Genomic DNA, 19,164 nt, shown 5'->3' on the forward strand with positions numbered 1-19,164 from the left:
GGACATGGAAGCTATCAATAAGAGCCAGGAGGAAATGAAGAATACGATCTCTGAATTGAAGAACACAGTAGAAGGAATTAAAAGCAGGCTAGAGGAAGCAGAAGATCGGATCAGCAAGCTGGAGGACAACGTACACAAAAACTCCCAGACAATGCAACAAAATGAAAAAAGACTGAACAAGACTGAAGAGGTTCTAAGACAGCTGCAGGACAACATGAAACGTAATAATATCCATATCATAGGAATTCCAGAAGGAGAAGAAGAAGAGCAAGGGATAAAAAACCTCTTTGAAAAACTAATGACAGAAAACTTCCCTCACATGAGGAGAGAAAGAGTCACGCAAATCCAGGAAGCACAGAGGGTCCCAATGAAGATGAACCCCAACAGGCCCACCTCAAGACACATCATAATTAAAATGGCAACACTCAAAGACAAAGAGAGAATCCTAAAAGCAGCAAGAGAGAAACAACTAATAACATACAAGGGAGCTCCAATAAGGCTATCCTCAGATTTCTCAGCAGAAACACTATAAGCCAGAAGGGAATGGCAAAAAATATTCCAAGCAATGAAAAACAAAGGCCTACAACCAAGAATACTCTACCCAGCAAGGCTCTCATTCAAAATGGAAGGCAAAACAAGGAGTTTCTCAGACAAAGGAAGACTAAAAGAATACATCTCCACCAAACCAGCAATGCAAGAGATGCTAAAGGGTCTGCTCTAAGAAGATAAAGAAACAGAGAGAGACAGAGAAGAACACGAGTACAACGGGGAAAAAGGACAATGAATAAGTACTTATCAGTAATAACCTTAAATGTAAGTGGATTAAACGCTCCAATTAAAAGACATAGGGTAGGGACTTCCGGCCAAGATGGAGGCTTAGACGGACACGCTAGGTCTCCCTCTACAACCAGAGAGGAATACAACTACTTCAAAACAAAGGATAACTAGAAATTCCAGAAAATAAAGCTACACGGAAGCCCAACATATGAAGTTATAAACCAGCGGTGCCATTTGGGCAGGTAAGAGTTAAAGAAGGCAAAGCTGTTTGCGGAGGGGCGGGGCGGGGCGGCCAAAAAGCCCGGAGGCAATCAAGCCCCTGGCGTGCGCGACTCCAATCAAGCCCCTGGCATGCGCGACTCCGGCGCTGGGGAGCAGCCGCAGCATCGCCTTGAACAGTGAGGCCCAGGGGGGCGGGAGGACGGATCCCGGTCTCCTAGCTGAATAACTGTGTGAATCCATCTTGGACCCCCGCCCCCAAAGAAAGCACCACAGGGCTGGGCAGGTCGCTGATTTGTGACGCTTACACAGGCACCGCCCCTGACAGCCAGCCCATGAAAACAAAACGCATCTGTCAAAATGTGGCAGACAAATATAGAGATCCCGGTGGTGCAGCTCACCAGGCAGCAGATAGAGAACCTGACAGATGAACAGATAAGAAACCTGTCAGAGGCTCAGTTCTGGGCCATTGTTATCAGGTGGCTTACAGAATTCACAAAAGAGCAGGAAAAAGATATGAAAGAAGCGAAAAACTTTCATAACGAAAGGAACAAAACCACATACGAGACAGATGGTGAGGAATCCAGAGTTCATTTCAACAAACTGGAATATGGAGAAGGAACAAGCAGTCAACCAATGCAGCGAGAGGAAATGGGAAGCAACAATGAGAGGATCAGAAACCTCTGGGACAGCTATAAAAGGCCCAACATAAGAATCATTGGTTTGCCAGAGAATGAGGAAGATGAACTAGAACTTGAAAAATTGAGTGAAAATATAATAAAGGAGAACTTCCCAGACTTGGGGAAGGGAATAGACTTGCAGGTCCAGGAAGCAAGGAGAGTTCCCAAGAGACTGGACCCAGGGAGAACCACTCCAAGACACATTATAATCAAAATGTCAAAAATTAAAGATAAAGAGAGAATCTTAAAAGCAGCAAGAGAGAAGAAAAGAATTATGTACAAAGGGGTCCCAATTAGACTATCAGCTGACTTCTCAAGGGAAACCCTACAGGCAAGAAGGGACTGGCAAGAAATATTCAAAGTAATGAAAATCCAAAACCTACAACCACGAATACTTTATCCAGCGAAATTGTCATTCAGAATAGAAGGACAGAGAAAGTGTTTCCAGGACAAAATAAAACTGAAAGAGTTCATTAGATCCAAACCACTGTTATATGAGAAGTTAAAGGGACTGGTTTAAAAAACAGAAGCTAGGGAGATGAAACAAAGGCAAATGAAACAGGCAACGAGAGTGGAAAAGGAACTGTGGGTAAGGGAAGCATAGTGGGGGGAGGTTAACAGGGAGGGGGAGTAGGGAGAGGGAGGGAGATGATATAGGAATTGGGGATCATGGTAGGAGGGAATGGAATAGACGGAGAGAGGTTGGGAGGAACTGTATGCACAACTAATGGACATAATCTAAAAGGGGGGGACAACTGGAGGGAGGGGGCCACCGGGTGGAGGGGAGCAGAGGGAAGGGAAAGTGGCACAAATGTAATATTTTAATCAATAAAACACATTAAATCTGAAAAAAAAAATAAAAGACATAGGGTAGCTGAATGGATTAGAAAGAATGACCCACATATATGCTGTGTACAAGAGACACACCTTAGAACAAAAGATCTACACAGACTGAAAGTAAAGGGATGGAAAAAAGTATTTCAAGCAAATGGACATGAAAAAAAAGCCGGGGTAGCAATACTTATATCAGACAAAACAGATTTCACAGCAAAGTCCATAAAAAGAGACAAAGAAGGGCATTTCATAATACTTAAGGGGAAAATCCATCAAGAAGATATAACCCTTATAAATATATATGCACCCAACTTAGGAGCACCCAAATATATAAGGAAAATTTTGAAAGACTCCAAGAAAGATATAGACAGCAACACACTCATCGTAGGGGACTTTAACACCCCATTGTCAACAATGGACAGATCTTCGAAGCAAAGAAACACCAAAGATATTGAGGCACTGAACAACACTTTAGATCAAATAGACTTAGTCGATATATATAGAAGTTTTCACCCCAAAGAAGCAAAATATACATATTTCTCAAGTGTACATGGAACATTTTCAAAGATAGACCACATGGTAGAACACAAAACAAGCCTCAATAAATTCAAGAAAATTGGAATTATATCAAGCATCTTCTCAGATCACAATGGCTTAAAATTGGAAATCAACCTCAAGGAAAAAACTCAAAAACATTCAAACTCATGGAGAATGAATAACATGCTATTAAATCATGAATGGGTTAACAATGACATCAAGGAAGAAATCAAAAAGTTCCTGGAAACCAATGATAATGAACACACAACAACCCAAAACCTATGGGATACAGCGAAAGCAGTCTTAAGAGGAAAGTTCATAGCAATACAAGCCTACCTAAAAAACCTAGAAGAATCTCTAATAAAAAATTTAACCCTACAGCTACAAGAACTAGAGGAAGAACAACAAGCAAAACCCAGATCAAGTAGAAGGAAGGAAATCATCAAGATCAGAGCAGAATTAAATGACATAGAGTCTAAAGTAACAATTCAAAAGATCAACAAAAGTAGGAGCTGGTTCTTTGAAAAGATAAACAAAATTGACAAGCCTTTAGCCAGGCTCATCAAGAAAAAAAGAGAGAGGACCCAAATAAATAAAATCAGAAACGAAAAAGGAGAAATCACAACTGATACAACAGAAATACGAAGAATTATAAGAAATTATTACGAACAACTGTATGGCAAGAAATTTGACAACCTAGAGGAAATGGACAGATTCCTGGAAAACTATAGTCTTCCCAAACTGAATCAAGAAGAAGCAGAAAGTCTGAATAGACCAATAACAGCTAGTGAAATTGAAGCAGTAATCAAAAAACTCCCAGCACACAAAAGCCCAGGACCGGATGGCTTCACAAGTGAATTCTACAAAACATTTAGGAAAGAACTAACTCCTATCCTCCTCAGACTATTCCAAAAGATACAAGAAGAGGGAAGACTCCCAAACTCGTTCTATGAAGCCAGTATAACCCTAATTCCAAAACCAGGTCAAGACACAACAAAGAAAGAAAACTACAGACCAATATCGCTGATGAACATAGATGCTAAAATCCTCAATAAAATATTGGCAAACTGAGTCCAGCAACACATTAGAAAGATCATACACCACGATCAAGTAGGATTCATCCCAGGGATGCAAGGATGGTTTAATATTCGCAAATCAATAAACGTGATACACCACATAAACAAAATGAAAGACAAAAACCACATGATCATATCAATAGATGCGGAAAAAGCATTTGATAAAGTACAACACCCATTTATGATTAAAAAAACTCTCAGCAAAATGGGAATAGAGGGAGCATACCTCAACATAATAAAGGCCATATATGAGAAACCTGAAGCCAACATCATACTCAATGAGCAAAAACTGAGAGCATTCCCCCTGAGATCAGGAACAAGACAAGGATGTCCGCTCTCTCCACTCCTATTCAACATAGTCTTGGAAGTTCTAGCCACAGCAATCAGACAAGAAAGAGAAATAAAAGGCATCCAAATTGGAAAAGAGGAAGTAAAACTGTCATTATTTGCAGATGACATGATAGTGTACATAGAAAATCCTTTAGACTCCACAAAAAAACTACTCAATCTAATAAGTGAATTCGGCAAAATAGCAGGATACAAAGTCAATATTAAGAAATCGAAGGCATTTTTATACACCAACAATAAAAACTCAGAGATAGAAACTGAAAGAAAAATCCCACTTACCATAGCAACAAGAAAAATAAAATACCTAGGAATAAACTTAACCAAAGAGGTAAAAGACCTGTACACAGAAAACTACATAACACTGAAGAAAGAAATTAAAGAAGATACAAATAAATGGAAGTGTATATACCATGCTCATGGATGGGAAGAATCAACATCATTAAAATGTCCATACTACCCAAAGCAATTTATAGATTCAATGCAATCCCTATTAAAATACCAGCAACATATTTCACAGACCTAGAACAAATACTTCAAAAATTTATATGGAACCAAAAAAGAGCCCGAATAGCCACAGCAACTTTGAGGCAGAACACAGTAGGAGGAATCACAATACCCAATATCAAACTATATTACAAGGCCACGGTAATCAAAACAGTCTGGTACTGGCATAAAAACAGACATATAGATCAATGGAACAGAATAGAGAGCCCAGAAATAAGCCCAGGTTCATATGGTCAACTAATATTTGACAAAGGGGGAAAGAACATCAAATGGAGTGAAAAGAGCCTCTTCAACAAATGGTGTTGGGAGAACTGGACAGGGACATGCAAAAAAATGAAACTAGACCACCAGCTCACACCATACACCAGAATAAACTCAAAATGGATCAAAGACTTAAATGTAAGCCGTGACACCATAAAAGTCCTAGAGGAAAAAATAGGCAGGAAAATTTCAGATATCCCACGTAGCAACATTTTCACTGATATATCTCCTAAGGCAAGGGAAATAAAGGAAAGAATAAACAAATGGGACTACATCAAACTAAAAAGTTTCTGCTCAGCTAAAGAAAACATCAGCAAGATGCAAAGGAAACCAACCATATGGGAAAATATATTCGCCAATGACATCTCAGACAAGGGATTGATCTCCAAAATATATAAAGAACTCATACGACTCAACACCAAGAAGACAGACAACCCAATTAAAAAATGGGCAAAGGACCTGAACAAACACTTCTCCAAAGAAGACATACAGAGGGCCCATAGACATATGAAAGTATGCTCAACATCACTAGCCATCAGAGAGATGCAAATAAAAACCACAATGAGATACCACCTCACACCAGTCAGAATGGCCATCATCAACAAATCAACAAACAACTTGTGCTGGAGAGGATGCGGAGAAACGGGAACCCTGGTGCATTGCTGGTGGGAATGCAGATTGGTGCAGCCACTGTGGAAAACAGTTTGGAATTTCCTTAAAAAACTAAAAATGGAACTGCCTTTTGAACCAGCAATTCCATTGCTAGGATTATATCCAAAAAATCCCGAAACACCAATTCAAAAGAACCTATGCACTCCAATGTTCATAGCAGCACTATTTACAATAGCCAAGTGCTGGAAACAGCCTAAATGCCCATCTGTAGATGAGTGGATCAAAAAACTGTGGTACATTTACACAATGGAATTCTATGTAGCAGAAAGAAAGAAGGAACTTCTACCATTTGCAACAACATGGATGGAACTAGAGAAAATTATGCTTAGTTAAATAAGCCAGGCAACAAAAGAAAAATACCTTATGCTGTCACCTATTACAGGAAACTAATGAACAACACAAACAAATGAGCAAAATTGAACCAGAGGTATGTAAACAAGAAGTAGACTAACAGTAACAAGGGGGGCGGGGGGGAGGAAAAGAAAGGTGTAAGGGGATGGGTCAAGTTAAAAAATATATATATATATGAATGACCCACAGACAGGTGCAACTGAGTGGGGACTAAATGTGGGGGAGGGGAGGGACAGGGTGCAGGGAAACAAGAGGGCTAAAAAAGTGAGACAACTGTAATGGAAAAACAAACAAAAATTTTTTAGTGGGGGAAAAATGAAAATATGAAGAATGGAAATGCCAGTTCAGTGAATATTAGGACAAAGATTTTCCTTCACGTTGTATATTTTTCTCCCTATTTGATCCCTCCAGAGTTTGGCATTCTAAACAAGTAAGTAATGACATAAGTTCCTTTGCATAGAACTCATAAGACCAGTTGTCAACAGAGGTTCTTTTTTGTTTTTGTTTTTGTTTTTTTTATCAAGTCTTTGACTGGAATGTCAAGCCTAAAGGAAACATACTTGGGCTCAGATTGTTACCAGAAAGCCCTGAGGAACTGGGAATGACTTTCAAAGGTAATAAAAGCCTGTGAGATAAAAGGCCTGGTACCATGGTTGGTTGTGCGGTCCACAGCAATCTTTCCAGGGAGGGAACGAAGGTTGTTTTCCTGAAAGATGGCTAGAAGGAACCTTAAGGCACAAGGAAAGACCAGAAAGACTTGGAAAAAACAGGTGTGTACAGGCAAGGATGAATGCCAGATATGTGGCACAGCTTCTGTGCCCTGAAGAACAGACTGAAGGTCACCCCAAATATTCCTTGGGTAAGTTCCAGCAAAGCAGAACTAAAGATCATAAGTGATCATTTGCTGCTCTTGTTATGTTTATGCAAACGAACAGGATAAATTAAAAATGGACTTAATGTAGTCCCTTTAAAGACAAGGAGGGTAACCTTAGGGAGAAAAATTATTATTCAAGGAAAATCACAATGATCAGTAGTAGAGTATAAAACAGGGTAACTAACCATCTTAAAATTTCTTCTCCAGATTTAGAGACTTGTTTGCGGGTTATGTTACATAAATTAACACGTGTTTTTTGTTTTCAAAGGACATAAGCCAATGATCACATTACCTGAGTGATTATCTGTACGCATAAGCCTCACTTAATCCTCTCTGCAGCGCTGCCTCCTGAGACTCAACGGTTTGACTGAACTAAATGGCTGGGTTGGGGAAGAATGGGGTGGTCTGTGGGCTTCACTTTAAAATGGGTTTCTCTTTTCTATCCTAATGGCTTGGACAGAAAAGGCCCAGAGGTCTGAGAGGGGGGAAAACCTAAACTATTTACCTCAGTCCAAACTAAGTATAATGGGCAAAAGGGTTTTGGACAGGCGAGATGTGCCTAGCACACCTTCTTACAAAGAAGCTTTTTTTTTTTTTTTCCCTAATATGGAACATTGAAAAATTAATCCCTGCCTTTTGTCATCTAGTAGTTATGGATTGAATGATGTCTTTCAACCCTTTTCGCCAAATCTGTTGCCCCCAGAACACAACAAGGACACCAGCCTGTTAAACCAAGCACGCCGTTGACCGGAGACAGCCAACTGACCTGGAGTCTGCACGATCCTTCCCCATGTGGGAAGGCCACCCTCCCCTCCACACCCCCACTCTTATTAGGGTTTTCTGGACCCAAGGGTAGGTAGGACGACAACCATGTCCAGCTTGAAACAGCTAGAGGAGCTTGAGACCTTCGCCCATTGTCCTTTACAAGATTACAAAGGGTCCTAATATTTGAGGGGGGGGGATAGTTAATTTTTATGAACCAGGGGTATGGACTTGGGGGGGATTGCTGGGGGAGGGGGGTGCTGGGTGGAGGGGAACAAGGGGGAGAAAATTGGAACTGTTGTAACAATATAATCAATAAAAAACATTAAAAAAAATAAAATGTAAAAAAAAAAAAAAGAAATCGAAGGCATTTTTATACACCAACAATAAAAACTCAGAGATAGAAACTGAAAGAAAAATCCCATTTACCATAGCAACAAGAAAAATAAAATACCTAGGAATAAACTTAACCAAGGAGGTAAAAGACCTGTACACAGAAAACTACATAACACTGAAGAAAGAAATTAAAGAAGATACAAATAAATGGAAGGATATACCATGCTCATGGATGGGAAGAATCAACATCATTAAAATGTCCATACTACCCAAAGCAATTTATAGATTCAATGCAATCCTATTTAAATACCAGCAACGTATTTCACAGACCTAGAACAAATACTTCAAAAATTTATATGGAACAAAAAAAGAGCCCGAATAACCACAGCAACTTTGAGGAAGAAGAACACAGTAAGGAATCACAATACCTGATATCAAACTATACTACAAGGCCACGGTAATCAAACAGTCTGGTACTGGCATAAAAACAGACATATAGATCAATGGAACAGAATTGAGAGCCCAGAAATAAACCCAGGTTCATATGGTCAACTAGTATTTGACAAAGGGGGAAAGAACATCAAATGGAGTGAAAAGAGCCTCTTCAACAAATGGTGTTGGGAGAACTGGACAGGGACATGCAAAAAAATGAAACTAGACCACCAGCTCACACCATACACCAGAATAAACTCAAAATGGATCAAAGACTTAAATGTAAGCCGTGACACCATAAAAGTCCTAGAGGAAAAAATAGGCAGGAAAATTTCAGATATCCCACGTAGCAACATTTTCACTGATATATCTCCTAAGGCAAGGGAAATAAAGGAAAGAATAAACAAATGGGACTACATCAAACTAAAAAGTTTCTGCTCAGCTAAAGAAAACATCAGCAAGATGCAAAGGAAACCAACCATATGGGAAAATATATTCGCCAATGACATCTCAGACAAGGGATTGATCTCCAAAATATATAAAGAACTCATACGACTCAACACCAAGAAGACAGACAACCCAATTAAAAAATGGGCAAAGGACCTGAACAAACACTTCTCCAAAGAAGACATACAGAGGGCCCATAGACATATGAAAGTATGCTCAACATCACTAGCCATCAGAGAGATGCAAATAAAAACCACAATGAGATACCACCTCACACCAGTCAGAATGGCCATCATCAACAAATCAACAAACAACTTGTGCTGGAGAGGATGCGGAGAAACGGGAACCCTGGTGCATTGCTGGTGGGAATGCAGACTGGTGCAGCCACTGTGGAAAACAGTTTGGAATTTCCTTAAAAAACTAAAAATGGAACTGCCTTTTGAACCAGCAATTCCATTGCTAGGATTATATCCAAAAAATCCTGAAACACCAATTCAAAAGAACCTATGCACTCCAATGTTCATAGCAGCACTATTTACAATAGCCAAGTGCTGGAAACAGCCTAAATGCCCATCTGTAGATGAGTGGATCAAAAAACTGTGGTACATTTACACAATGGAATTCTATTTAGCAGAAAGAAAGAAGGAACTTCTACCATTTGCAACAACATGGATGGAACTAGAGAAAATTATGCTTAATGAAATAAGCCAGGCAACAAAAGAAAAATACCTTATGCTGTCACCTATTACAGGAAACTAATGAACAACACAAACAAATGAGCAAAATTGAACCAGAGGTATGTAAACAAGAAGTAGACTAACAGTAACAAGGGGGGCGGGGGGGAGTAAGAGAAGGGTGTAAGAAGGGGAAGGGTCAAGTAAAAAAATATATATATATATGAATGACCCACGGACATGGGCAACTGAGTGGAGACTAAATGTGGAGGAAGGGAGGGACAGGGTGCAGGGAAGCAAGAGGGGTAAAAAAGTGAGACAACTGTAATGGAAAAACAAACAAAATAATTTTTTTAGTGGGGGAAAAATGAAAATATGAAGAATGGAAATGCCAGTTTAGTGAATATTAGGACAAAGATTTTCCTTCACGTTGTATATTTTTCTCCCTATTTGATCCCTCCAGAGTTTGGCGTTTTAAACAAGTAAGTAATGACATAAGTTTCTTTGCATAGAACTAATAAGATCAGTTGTTAATAGAGGTTCCTTTTTTTTTCTTCTTTTTTTTGACCAAGTCTTTGACTGGAATGTCAAGCCTAAAGGAAACATACTTGGGCTCAGATTGTTACCAAAAAGCCCTGAGGAACTGGGAATGACTTTCAAAGGTAATAAAAGCCCGTGAGATAAAAGGCCTGGTACCATGGTTGGTTGTGCGGTCCACAGCAATCTTTCCAGGGAGGGAACGAAGGTTGTTTTCCTGAAAGATGGCTAGAAGGAACCTTAAGGCACAATGAAAAACCAGAAAGACTTGGAAAAAACAGGTGTGTACAGGCAAGGATGAATGCCAGATATGTGGCACAGCTTCTGTGCCCTGAAGAACAGACTGAGGGTCACCCCAAATATTCCTTGGGTAAGTTCCAGCAAAGCAGAACTAAAGATCATAAGTGATCATTTGCTGCTCTTGTTATGTTTATGCAAACGAACAGGATAAATTAAAAATGGACTTAATGTAGTCCCTTTAAAGACAAGGAGGGTAACCTTAGGGAGAAAAATTATTATTCAAGGAAAATCACAATGATCAGTAGTAGAGTATAAAATAGGGCAACTAACCGTCTTAAAAGTTTCTTCTCATTTAAAATATGGTTTCACTTGAAAATTAAACCATGTCTGTGATATCATCAAAGATATTCAAGTTGCAGGCAAATAGAATTTCAAGTGCCTTGCAACTGGATGTCTTCCCAATAAGACAGTCTTACAGATTTAGAGACTTGTTTGTGGGTTATGTTACATAAATTAACACGTGTTTTCTGTTTTCAAAGGACATAAGCCTATGATCACATTACCTGAGTGATTGTCTGTACGCATAAGCCTCACTTAATCCTCTCTGCAGCGCTGCCTCCTGAGACTCAACGGTTTGGCTGAACTAAATGGCTGGGTTGGTGAACAGTGGGGTGGTCTGTGGGCTTCACTTTAAAACTGTTTTCTCTTTTCTATCCTAATGGCTTGGACAGAAAAGGCCCAGAGGTCTGAGAGGGGGAAAACCTAAACTATTTACCTCAGCCCTAACTAAGTATAATGGGCAAAAGGGTTTTGGACAGGTGAGATGTGCCTAGCACACCTTCTTACAAAGAAGCCCTTTTTTTTTTTCCCTAATATGGAACATTGAAAAATTAATCCCTGCCTTTTGTCATCTAGTAGTTATGGATTGAATGATGTCTTTTAACCCTTTTCACCAAATCTGTTGCCCCCAGAACACAACAAGGACACCAGCCTGTTAAACCAAGCACGCCGTTGACCGGAGACAGCCAACTGACCTGGAGCCTGCACGATCCTTCCCCATGTGGGAAGGCCACCCTCCCCTCCACACCCCCACACTTATTAGGGTTTTCTGGACCCAAGGGTAGGTAGGACAACGACCATGTCCAGCTTGAAGCAGCTAGAGGAGCTTGAGACCTTCGCCCATTGTCCTTTACAAGATTACAAAGGGTCCTAATATTTGAGGGGGGGGATAGTTAATTTTTATGAACCAGGGGTATGGACTTGGGGGGATTGCTGGGGGAGGGGGGTGCTGGGTGGAGGGGAGCAAGAGGGAGAAAATTGGAACTGTTGTAACAATATAATCAATAAAAAACAGTAAAACAAAAAAAGAAAAATGGTCTCACCCATATAGAATCTAAAAAACAAACACACACACACATAGATACTCATCTGGTGGTTGCCAGATGCAGGGAATGAAGGATGGGTGAAATGGTTGAAGGATGTCTAAAGGTGCAAACTTGTAGTTATAAAATAAGTCATAAGGATGTAATGTACAGCCTGGTGACTATAGTTAACAAAATAATATTGTATTTTGAAAGCTGCTAAAAGAGTAGATTTTAAAAATTTATCACAAGGAAAAAAATACTATTTATGTGATAAGTGTTAACTAGACTTGTGTGGAGACTATTTCACAATATATATAAAAATTGAATTATTACACTGTATATCTAAAACTAATAATTTTATAGGTTAATTATACCTCAATTTAAAATGAAGTTAAATTTAAAAATAAATGTTTATTAAATTAATTTAATTAATGAATGTTCAATATAAGAGTTGGGGAGATATTTCTAACTAAACCTGGAGATTCTTAAATCCATAAGAAAAAAAAACATTTTAATATAGTAATTTAAATACATTTTTATGTGGCAAAATAGGCTATAAACAAACCAATATGTTATATAGAAGAAAAATATTTTTATATAGGTGGGAGATAAAAGTTAATATCTACATTTTACAGAGAACTTTGCCAAATTGAAAAACAAAAATGTTACAGTTAAAAACTGGGCAAAGAACTTAACTAATAAACCAAAGAAAACTGAATACAAATGAGAACATGCTCAAATTCACTGGCAGTATATAGGAATAAAATTTAAGTAACAATTAGATCATTTTATACAAATTACATTGGCAAAATATAAAACCACTATTCCTTTTGGGGATAAAATGGAGAGTGCTCACAACTTGCTGATGGAATTTAAAGGTACTACAAAATACTTGAACAGTAACCTAACAACACATTTTAAAATTAAATTATTGATACTTTTTGATGCATCAATTCCACATCTGAAAATAATTTTGTAGAAATAAAAGCACCAAAATTTTAGAAATATGTAAAATGATAGTACAGAATAGTCTGATAGTACAGATGAATAACCAAATATATAAATGATATATCTACACTAGAGAAGTACTATACAGCTATTAAAAGTATCAGATTTGTAGGAATTTCCAAGAGATTGGTAACTGAGATGTAAAATGTACAATTATACTAATAAACTTTCTAAAAGAAACAATAACAAAACCCACTAGGTGTATACATATATATATGTAACTGTAAATAAAATGTGAAAGGAAAATCACAAGAGTTTTCATATAAAAATCTGACAGGGGGGATGCTGATGTGCCTAGAGGAAAACAGGGTGGGACCAAGCCAAGGTTTTTTTAAAACAAAGAGAACTGCACCTTTAAAAACATTAGTATAAAAAGTTTTTATACACTAAAACAAAACATTTATGTGGGTATATTATAATTTTTTTAAATAAAGAGATTTACATTTTAAATTATGGTTAGCTTCATTTAAACAAATGTTTTTGAAATGCTTAAGCATTCACAATGTGTTGGTTTTTTGTAAATGCTCACACGCCATACTTACCAACTATTAAGAACACAACAACAACAACAAAAAACAGACAAAAAAAAAGAACACAACAAACAGAAAGGATTAATGTTATTGACAGTTTATACTGTTTTTGACTTGAGATTTCAATCGGAAGGATAATTAAACCAATCATGTCCATAACACTCATTAATGCCATAAAAATAACCAGCATTATTTTTTAAATAGCCTTAAATTGAGCTTGGAGAATCTTAAACCACAAACTGAGGAAAGTGAAAATAGACAACTTTAAATATGAACTCACCTCTTTCAAATGTTCTAAATCTGCTTCTTGTTCACCTGTTCCCTCTGAAGAAATCAGACAAGGAGGAAGACTGGGGCTAAAGGCCATCAGGTCGGTCTTCGGCGGCCCCTCCCCAGAACACACCCTCTGCCGCCCCTGCTGGGAGTAGGACCAGCTCCCCAACGCGCTGGCGCACACCAGCGTGGGCTTCCCTGGCCCGCACACGCCCTCGGTGGGCGGCGCCGAGCACCGCAGCGCAGTGTACAGCAGCAGCGTGAGCACCAGCAGACTGGACACTGCACAGATGGCGATGATCAGGTACACGTTCACATCCACCAGCGCCCCTTCTGAGCCTGTGGCCCCCGCAGTCATCCGCGACGAGGCCTTCGGGGCCTGGCCACTGTCCACCAGCGACAGCAGCACAGTGGCCGTGGCCGCCAGCGCCGGCTCGCCGTGGTCCTTCACCAGCACCAACAGGCGCTGGCGTGGCACGTCCGCCTCATCCAAGGCTCGTGTCGTGCTGATCTCGCCCGTGTACAGCCCCACGCGGAACGGGCTGCGCGCCCCACCCGCCGCCGGCTGCAGCTCATAAGCCAGCCACGCATTGTAGCCAGAGTCCGCGTCCACCGCGCGCACCTTCGTCACCACGTGGCCTGCACCCACAACCCGCGACACCAGCTGGCTCACCGTGCCGCCCCCGACGGCCGCCCCAGGAGGCAGTAGCACAGGAGGGTTGTCATTCTCGTCCAGCACGAACACCTGCAGCGTCACGTTGCTGCCCAGAGGCGGCACGCCCGAGTCGCGCGCGCTCACCTGGAACTGCAGCAGCTCCAGCTCCTCGTGGTCCAGAGGCTGCAGTGCGTACACCTTGCCGCTCTCCGTGTGAACGGACACGTAGCTCGAAAGCGCACGCTCACCCACCCGCCGCTCCACCAGCGAGTAGGACACCAGCGCGTTCTCCTGAGAGTCCAAGTCCCGCGCGGACACCGTGAAGATGTGGCAGCCCGGCGGGTTGTTCTCCTTGACGAACACCGTGTACTCGGGCTGCGCGAACGTCGGAGCATTGTCGTTCACATCGGCCACCTCCACGGACACGCTGGCTGTGGCCGACAGTGAGGGCGAGCCCCCGTCCCACGCGGTCACTACTACCGCATAGTCCGACACGCTCTCGCGATCCAAGACGCTGTCCAGCACTAATGAATAATAATCTTTGAAGGTGGACACCAGCTTGAAGGGAATGTGCGGTGTTAGTGAGCACGTCACCTGACCATTGGGGCCTGAATCACGGTCGGACACGCTGATCAAGGCAATGAGGGTGCCCACCTGAGCATCCTCTCGCACAGGGAGTGACAAAGAAGTGATAGTAACTTCTGGAGCATTATCGTTTATGTCTAGAATTTCCACCAAAATGGTACAATGACCCGCCATTGGGATATTCCCCTGGTCAATTGCCTCCACAGATATTTCATAAAATTTCTTTTCTTCAAAATCCAGTTTACCTTTTGTCCTAATTTCTCCACTACTGGGATTTATAATAAATGCATTCAACACTGCAGGCGATACAGGCCTTCTAAATGAGTAGATTACATCTCCATTTATACCATCGTCAGGATCAGTGGCATTTAGCTTGAACACTGATGTCCCATTAAATGCGTTCTCTGAAACTCTCACCTTGTAAATGAATTTGTCAAATTCTGGGGCGTTGTCATTTACATCCAGAATTGTAATGATCAGCTGAACTGTGCCGGTGAGCTGGGGTTTACCTCCATCACTCGCTGTCAGTAATAACCTGTGTTCCTGAATTTCCTCTCTGTCCAATGCTTTCCTCAATACAAGTGATAACGAAGACGTTTGTTCAGGATTGTTTTGAGTGTCCAAAGCGAAATAATCATTGGGACCGATTCGGTAGGTCAAGGCCGAGTTTACTCCAACATCTGCATCGGATGCGCCATCTAGTGGAAACCGAGTTTCCGGAGGTCTGGATTCTGCAATGATTATTCTTTTCTTATTTTCTGGGAACACAGGCGGGTTGTCGTTAATGTCCTTCACCTCCACCTCCACGTGGAAAACCTGCAGCGGCCTCTCCACAATCACCTCCAGGTGGATGCTGCACTCCGCGCTCCTCCCACACAGCTCCTCGCGGTCAATCCGAGAATTCACAAACAAAATGCCATTCTGCAGATTTACCTCCAGAAGGTCCCCATAGCTTTTGGACGCCACCCGGAATAGGCGGGGCACAAGCTCCGCCAGCTCCAGCCCCAGGTCCTGCGCGATGCGACCCACGAAGGTGCCGTGTTTTGCCTCCTCGGGGACCGAATAATGGACCTGGGTTCTCCCCACCTTCCAGGTAGCAAGGAGCAGAAGCGAGATCAGCAGAGGTCGAGCTCCTGGGCCTCCTCGCCAGGAAAACAACATGGTGCACTCAATAGGCCTCAGAGCTACCTTAAGTATATAGAATATCATACCTCAAATAGACTCTCAAGATCCAATTTTACAGCCTTCTGTTGTGGGAGGATTCGCTAGAGGTTTTCGACCATATGTCAAATTTTCTGCAGGAAGGAAAGAGCGGAGGTGCTTTCTTGGTGAAACATTCTCAGTGAAGAGCGACACCATGCGCATGAATGTGTAAGTGTAAAATGATTCCGTTTTCATATTGTTCATATATATAGGGTTATTTCTTGCATTTCGTGACATTTTTCACTGCAGATACATAACTGAGGATTTTTTTTTCTTCCAGAAACAGTAAATTACTGAACTGTACTCAGCATTGGATGTCAATTGAAACTTGGTTGAATGAATTCCTTTTTCCACAAGTATATTTTTGTATGTGTAAAACTTCCATGCAGAATTTTAAGAGGGGCAATACTCTACATTTACTTTTGGAAACCAGCCTCTACTTCTGCAAAGCTTTGTAGGTTTTGGTGGGAATGTCCTTTTCCTGTAATATTTTTTGAGATCTTCTCACACAACAGCCATTGACTCCAAATGGAAACACGACCAATTACATGATAAAATGGATGAACATGAAAAATAATGGTAAGCATAACTAGATTTTAAATAAGTACATCATGTTTATAAATTCCCCCAAATATGTCTTGAAATGTGGATAAAATATTTGTATTTGAATTAGGTGTCTGATGTGTGTAGTTTATATTTGTGTGTGTGCACAAACAATAATTTAGACCATTTATATATAACAATGATTTAAAGTTCTGGATTCTCTTTGTATAAAACATGTGAAGAACTAGCACTCCAAGAACTATGTGCTTGATGGAATTTAAATAACTATCAATATATTAAACTTCCCTCTTCCTTTCTCCATCTTACACCACCACTGGGGAAATTTTTACTATTATTTAAATTGATTGATTTTTCCAAGAAACAACAGGTTGACACAGATGTTAACACAAGGAAGAGAGGAAAGAGACCCTAACTTTTACTGTTATGACTATCTTTACTAGGCCCAAAAGTTCCAAGCCAAATAGCACTATGAAAGACATAGCATTGCTCCAATAATTCTCTTGCCTGTTATGTGCACAACTCTACAGGAAATAATAGTTGAGTTCATTTCTGCATCTTTGCTCTACTCTGAAAATATGAGTAAAGTATTTGATATTCTCTTACCTTCATCTTCTTCTCCTGCTCCATTATTCTTATAATGGGAATAATCCCTGATTCTTTCTAATAGTTCTTGTTTATCAGGCCCTACCTTCCCACCTAACCTACACTACATAGTCAGCCATTTAAAACATGCCCTTCCAGACACTCACTACTTACTCTATTACACCTCTAACATTTTCTTTAGTTTCCAACACATAACATAACTATCTATTTTCTCCATTTTTCCTATTGAGCTTCTTAGTATAAAATAGGCACTTAACCATGATGACTATATTCTCCACAGGTTCACTCTCGCTTTTACCTCAATAGGGCCCTCAGATGAATGCATGACTATTCCCTCATGCCTACAGTGATTCTTTCATATCCTCTTCCCTCTCATCTCAAATTCCCAACCTCATTCTCACCAACTGTTTCTCAGATGATTTACCCAAAGAGATAAGTAATCAATATGAACTCAATTGCTCTCTTCTATCAACATTTTCTTTATAGTCTATTTTTATCCCCTACTAAGGAAAGATGTTCCCTACTTTTAAGGCCAACCTACACCTTTTAAAATATATTTTATATTCTATTCTCCTTTGTATTTTTAATCTTCATTCTTTTTCTGCCTGTCTCTTCCTCAGAATCTTCTTCTTTACTTGATTCTTTCCCTCATGCTACAAAAACACTCAAATGCCATATTTTTTAAAAAAGGCCTCCTTCTCTTTACCTGTAACTTCAACCACGTACTTGATATATTGCACTTTGTTTTATTTCAGTTGTCAACCATCTTATTATTATTTTAAGCCTACTATCATACATTTGGTGATGACTCTCCTAAAGATATGCCCACATCTTAATCCCTGGAACTGGTGAATATTACTATATATAGTCCCCAAAAAAGTGTGATTAGGTAAAGGATCTTTAAAGGAAGGACTGATCCTAGATTATACAGGTGGGCCCTAAAGTGCAATCACATGTATCCTTTTAAAACAAACATATGGAGGAGAAGAATAGAAGGCGATGTGATCACAGAGGCAGAGACTGGAGTGGTGTGGCCACAAGCCAAAAAACTGTGAGATCTTTCAGAAGCTGTAAGAGACAACAGATTCTCCCTGTGAGCTCCAGAATTGGTACAGCCCTGCCAACACTTTATTTTGAATCTCTGGCCCTCAAAACTGTGAGAATATCAGTTTTTGTTGTCTTAAGCTATGCAGTTTTTGGTAGTTTGTTACAGCAGCCCCAGGAACATACCTATCCACCTAAATTCTTTACTTGAATGCATTGCTTTTCATTGTTCTTTCTTAATTTTTAAAACTTATTTCTTTATTTTAGAGAGAGAAAGGAAGGGGGAGAGAGAGAGAAATCTTGATTTCTTGTTCCACTTCATTTTTATGCAATCACTGGTTGCTTCATTTATGTGTCCTGACCAGGGGTCGAGCCCACAACCTTGGTGTATTGGGATGATGCTTTAACCAACTGAGCTACCAAGCCAAGGCTGCTTTTCATTTTTCTGCCTCTCTTTGGTGATGTTGTTTTTATCATAGACATATTTTTTCTCTAAGGTAATGGCTCACAAATCTACATCTGCAATCTCCCCTGAGGTCCAGATCCATATTCCCAATCACAATGGTATTCTCCTAGAACCTCAATAGTAATATTTTTTTTAATGCTCCTCTCCATTGCTTAGCTTCACAAACACACACAAACTGTTTCTCCAATCTTACTTTGCATCTTGGTTAAGGCAATCTATCTCCCAGGTGACCAAACTAAAAATGTTAATGTTATCTACTTTTACATTTTTATTATCATTGTGTTGAATCAGTCATTATCTGGCTGCTT

The 19,164-nt window shown here is 40.2% G+C and overlaps 2 protein-coding genes across 3 annotated transcripts in view; both read right to left on the reverse strand.

Annotated features, from left to right (window-relative positions):
* Positions 1–19,164, reverse strand: part of LOC150000651 (protocadherin alpha-C2) — a 122,788-nt gene that overhangs the window by 99,720 nt on the left and 3,904 nt on the right. The gene's annotated exons all lie outside the window — the stretch shown is intronic.
* On the reverse strand, positions 13,660–16,137 carry LOC150000654 (protocadherin alpha-13-like). Its single transcript, XM_090288988.1, has one exon. The coding sequence runs from the start codon at positions 16,135–16,137 to the stop codon at positions 13,660–13,662; it is 2,478 nt and encodes an 825-aa protein (XP_090145114.1).

This window comes from Furipterus horrens, unplaced genomic scaffold, assembly GCF_987537825.1.
Source record: "Furipterus horrens unplaced genomic scaffold, mFurHor1.1.pri manual_scaffold_10, whole genome shotgun sequence".
In the NCBI taxonomy this organism is placed as follows: Eukaryota; Metazoa; Chordata; class Mammalia; order Chiroptera; family Furipteridae; genus Furipterus; species Furipterus horrens.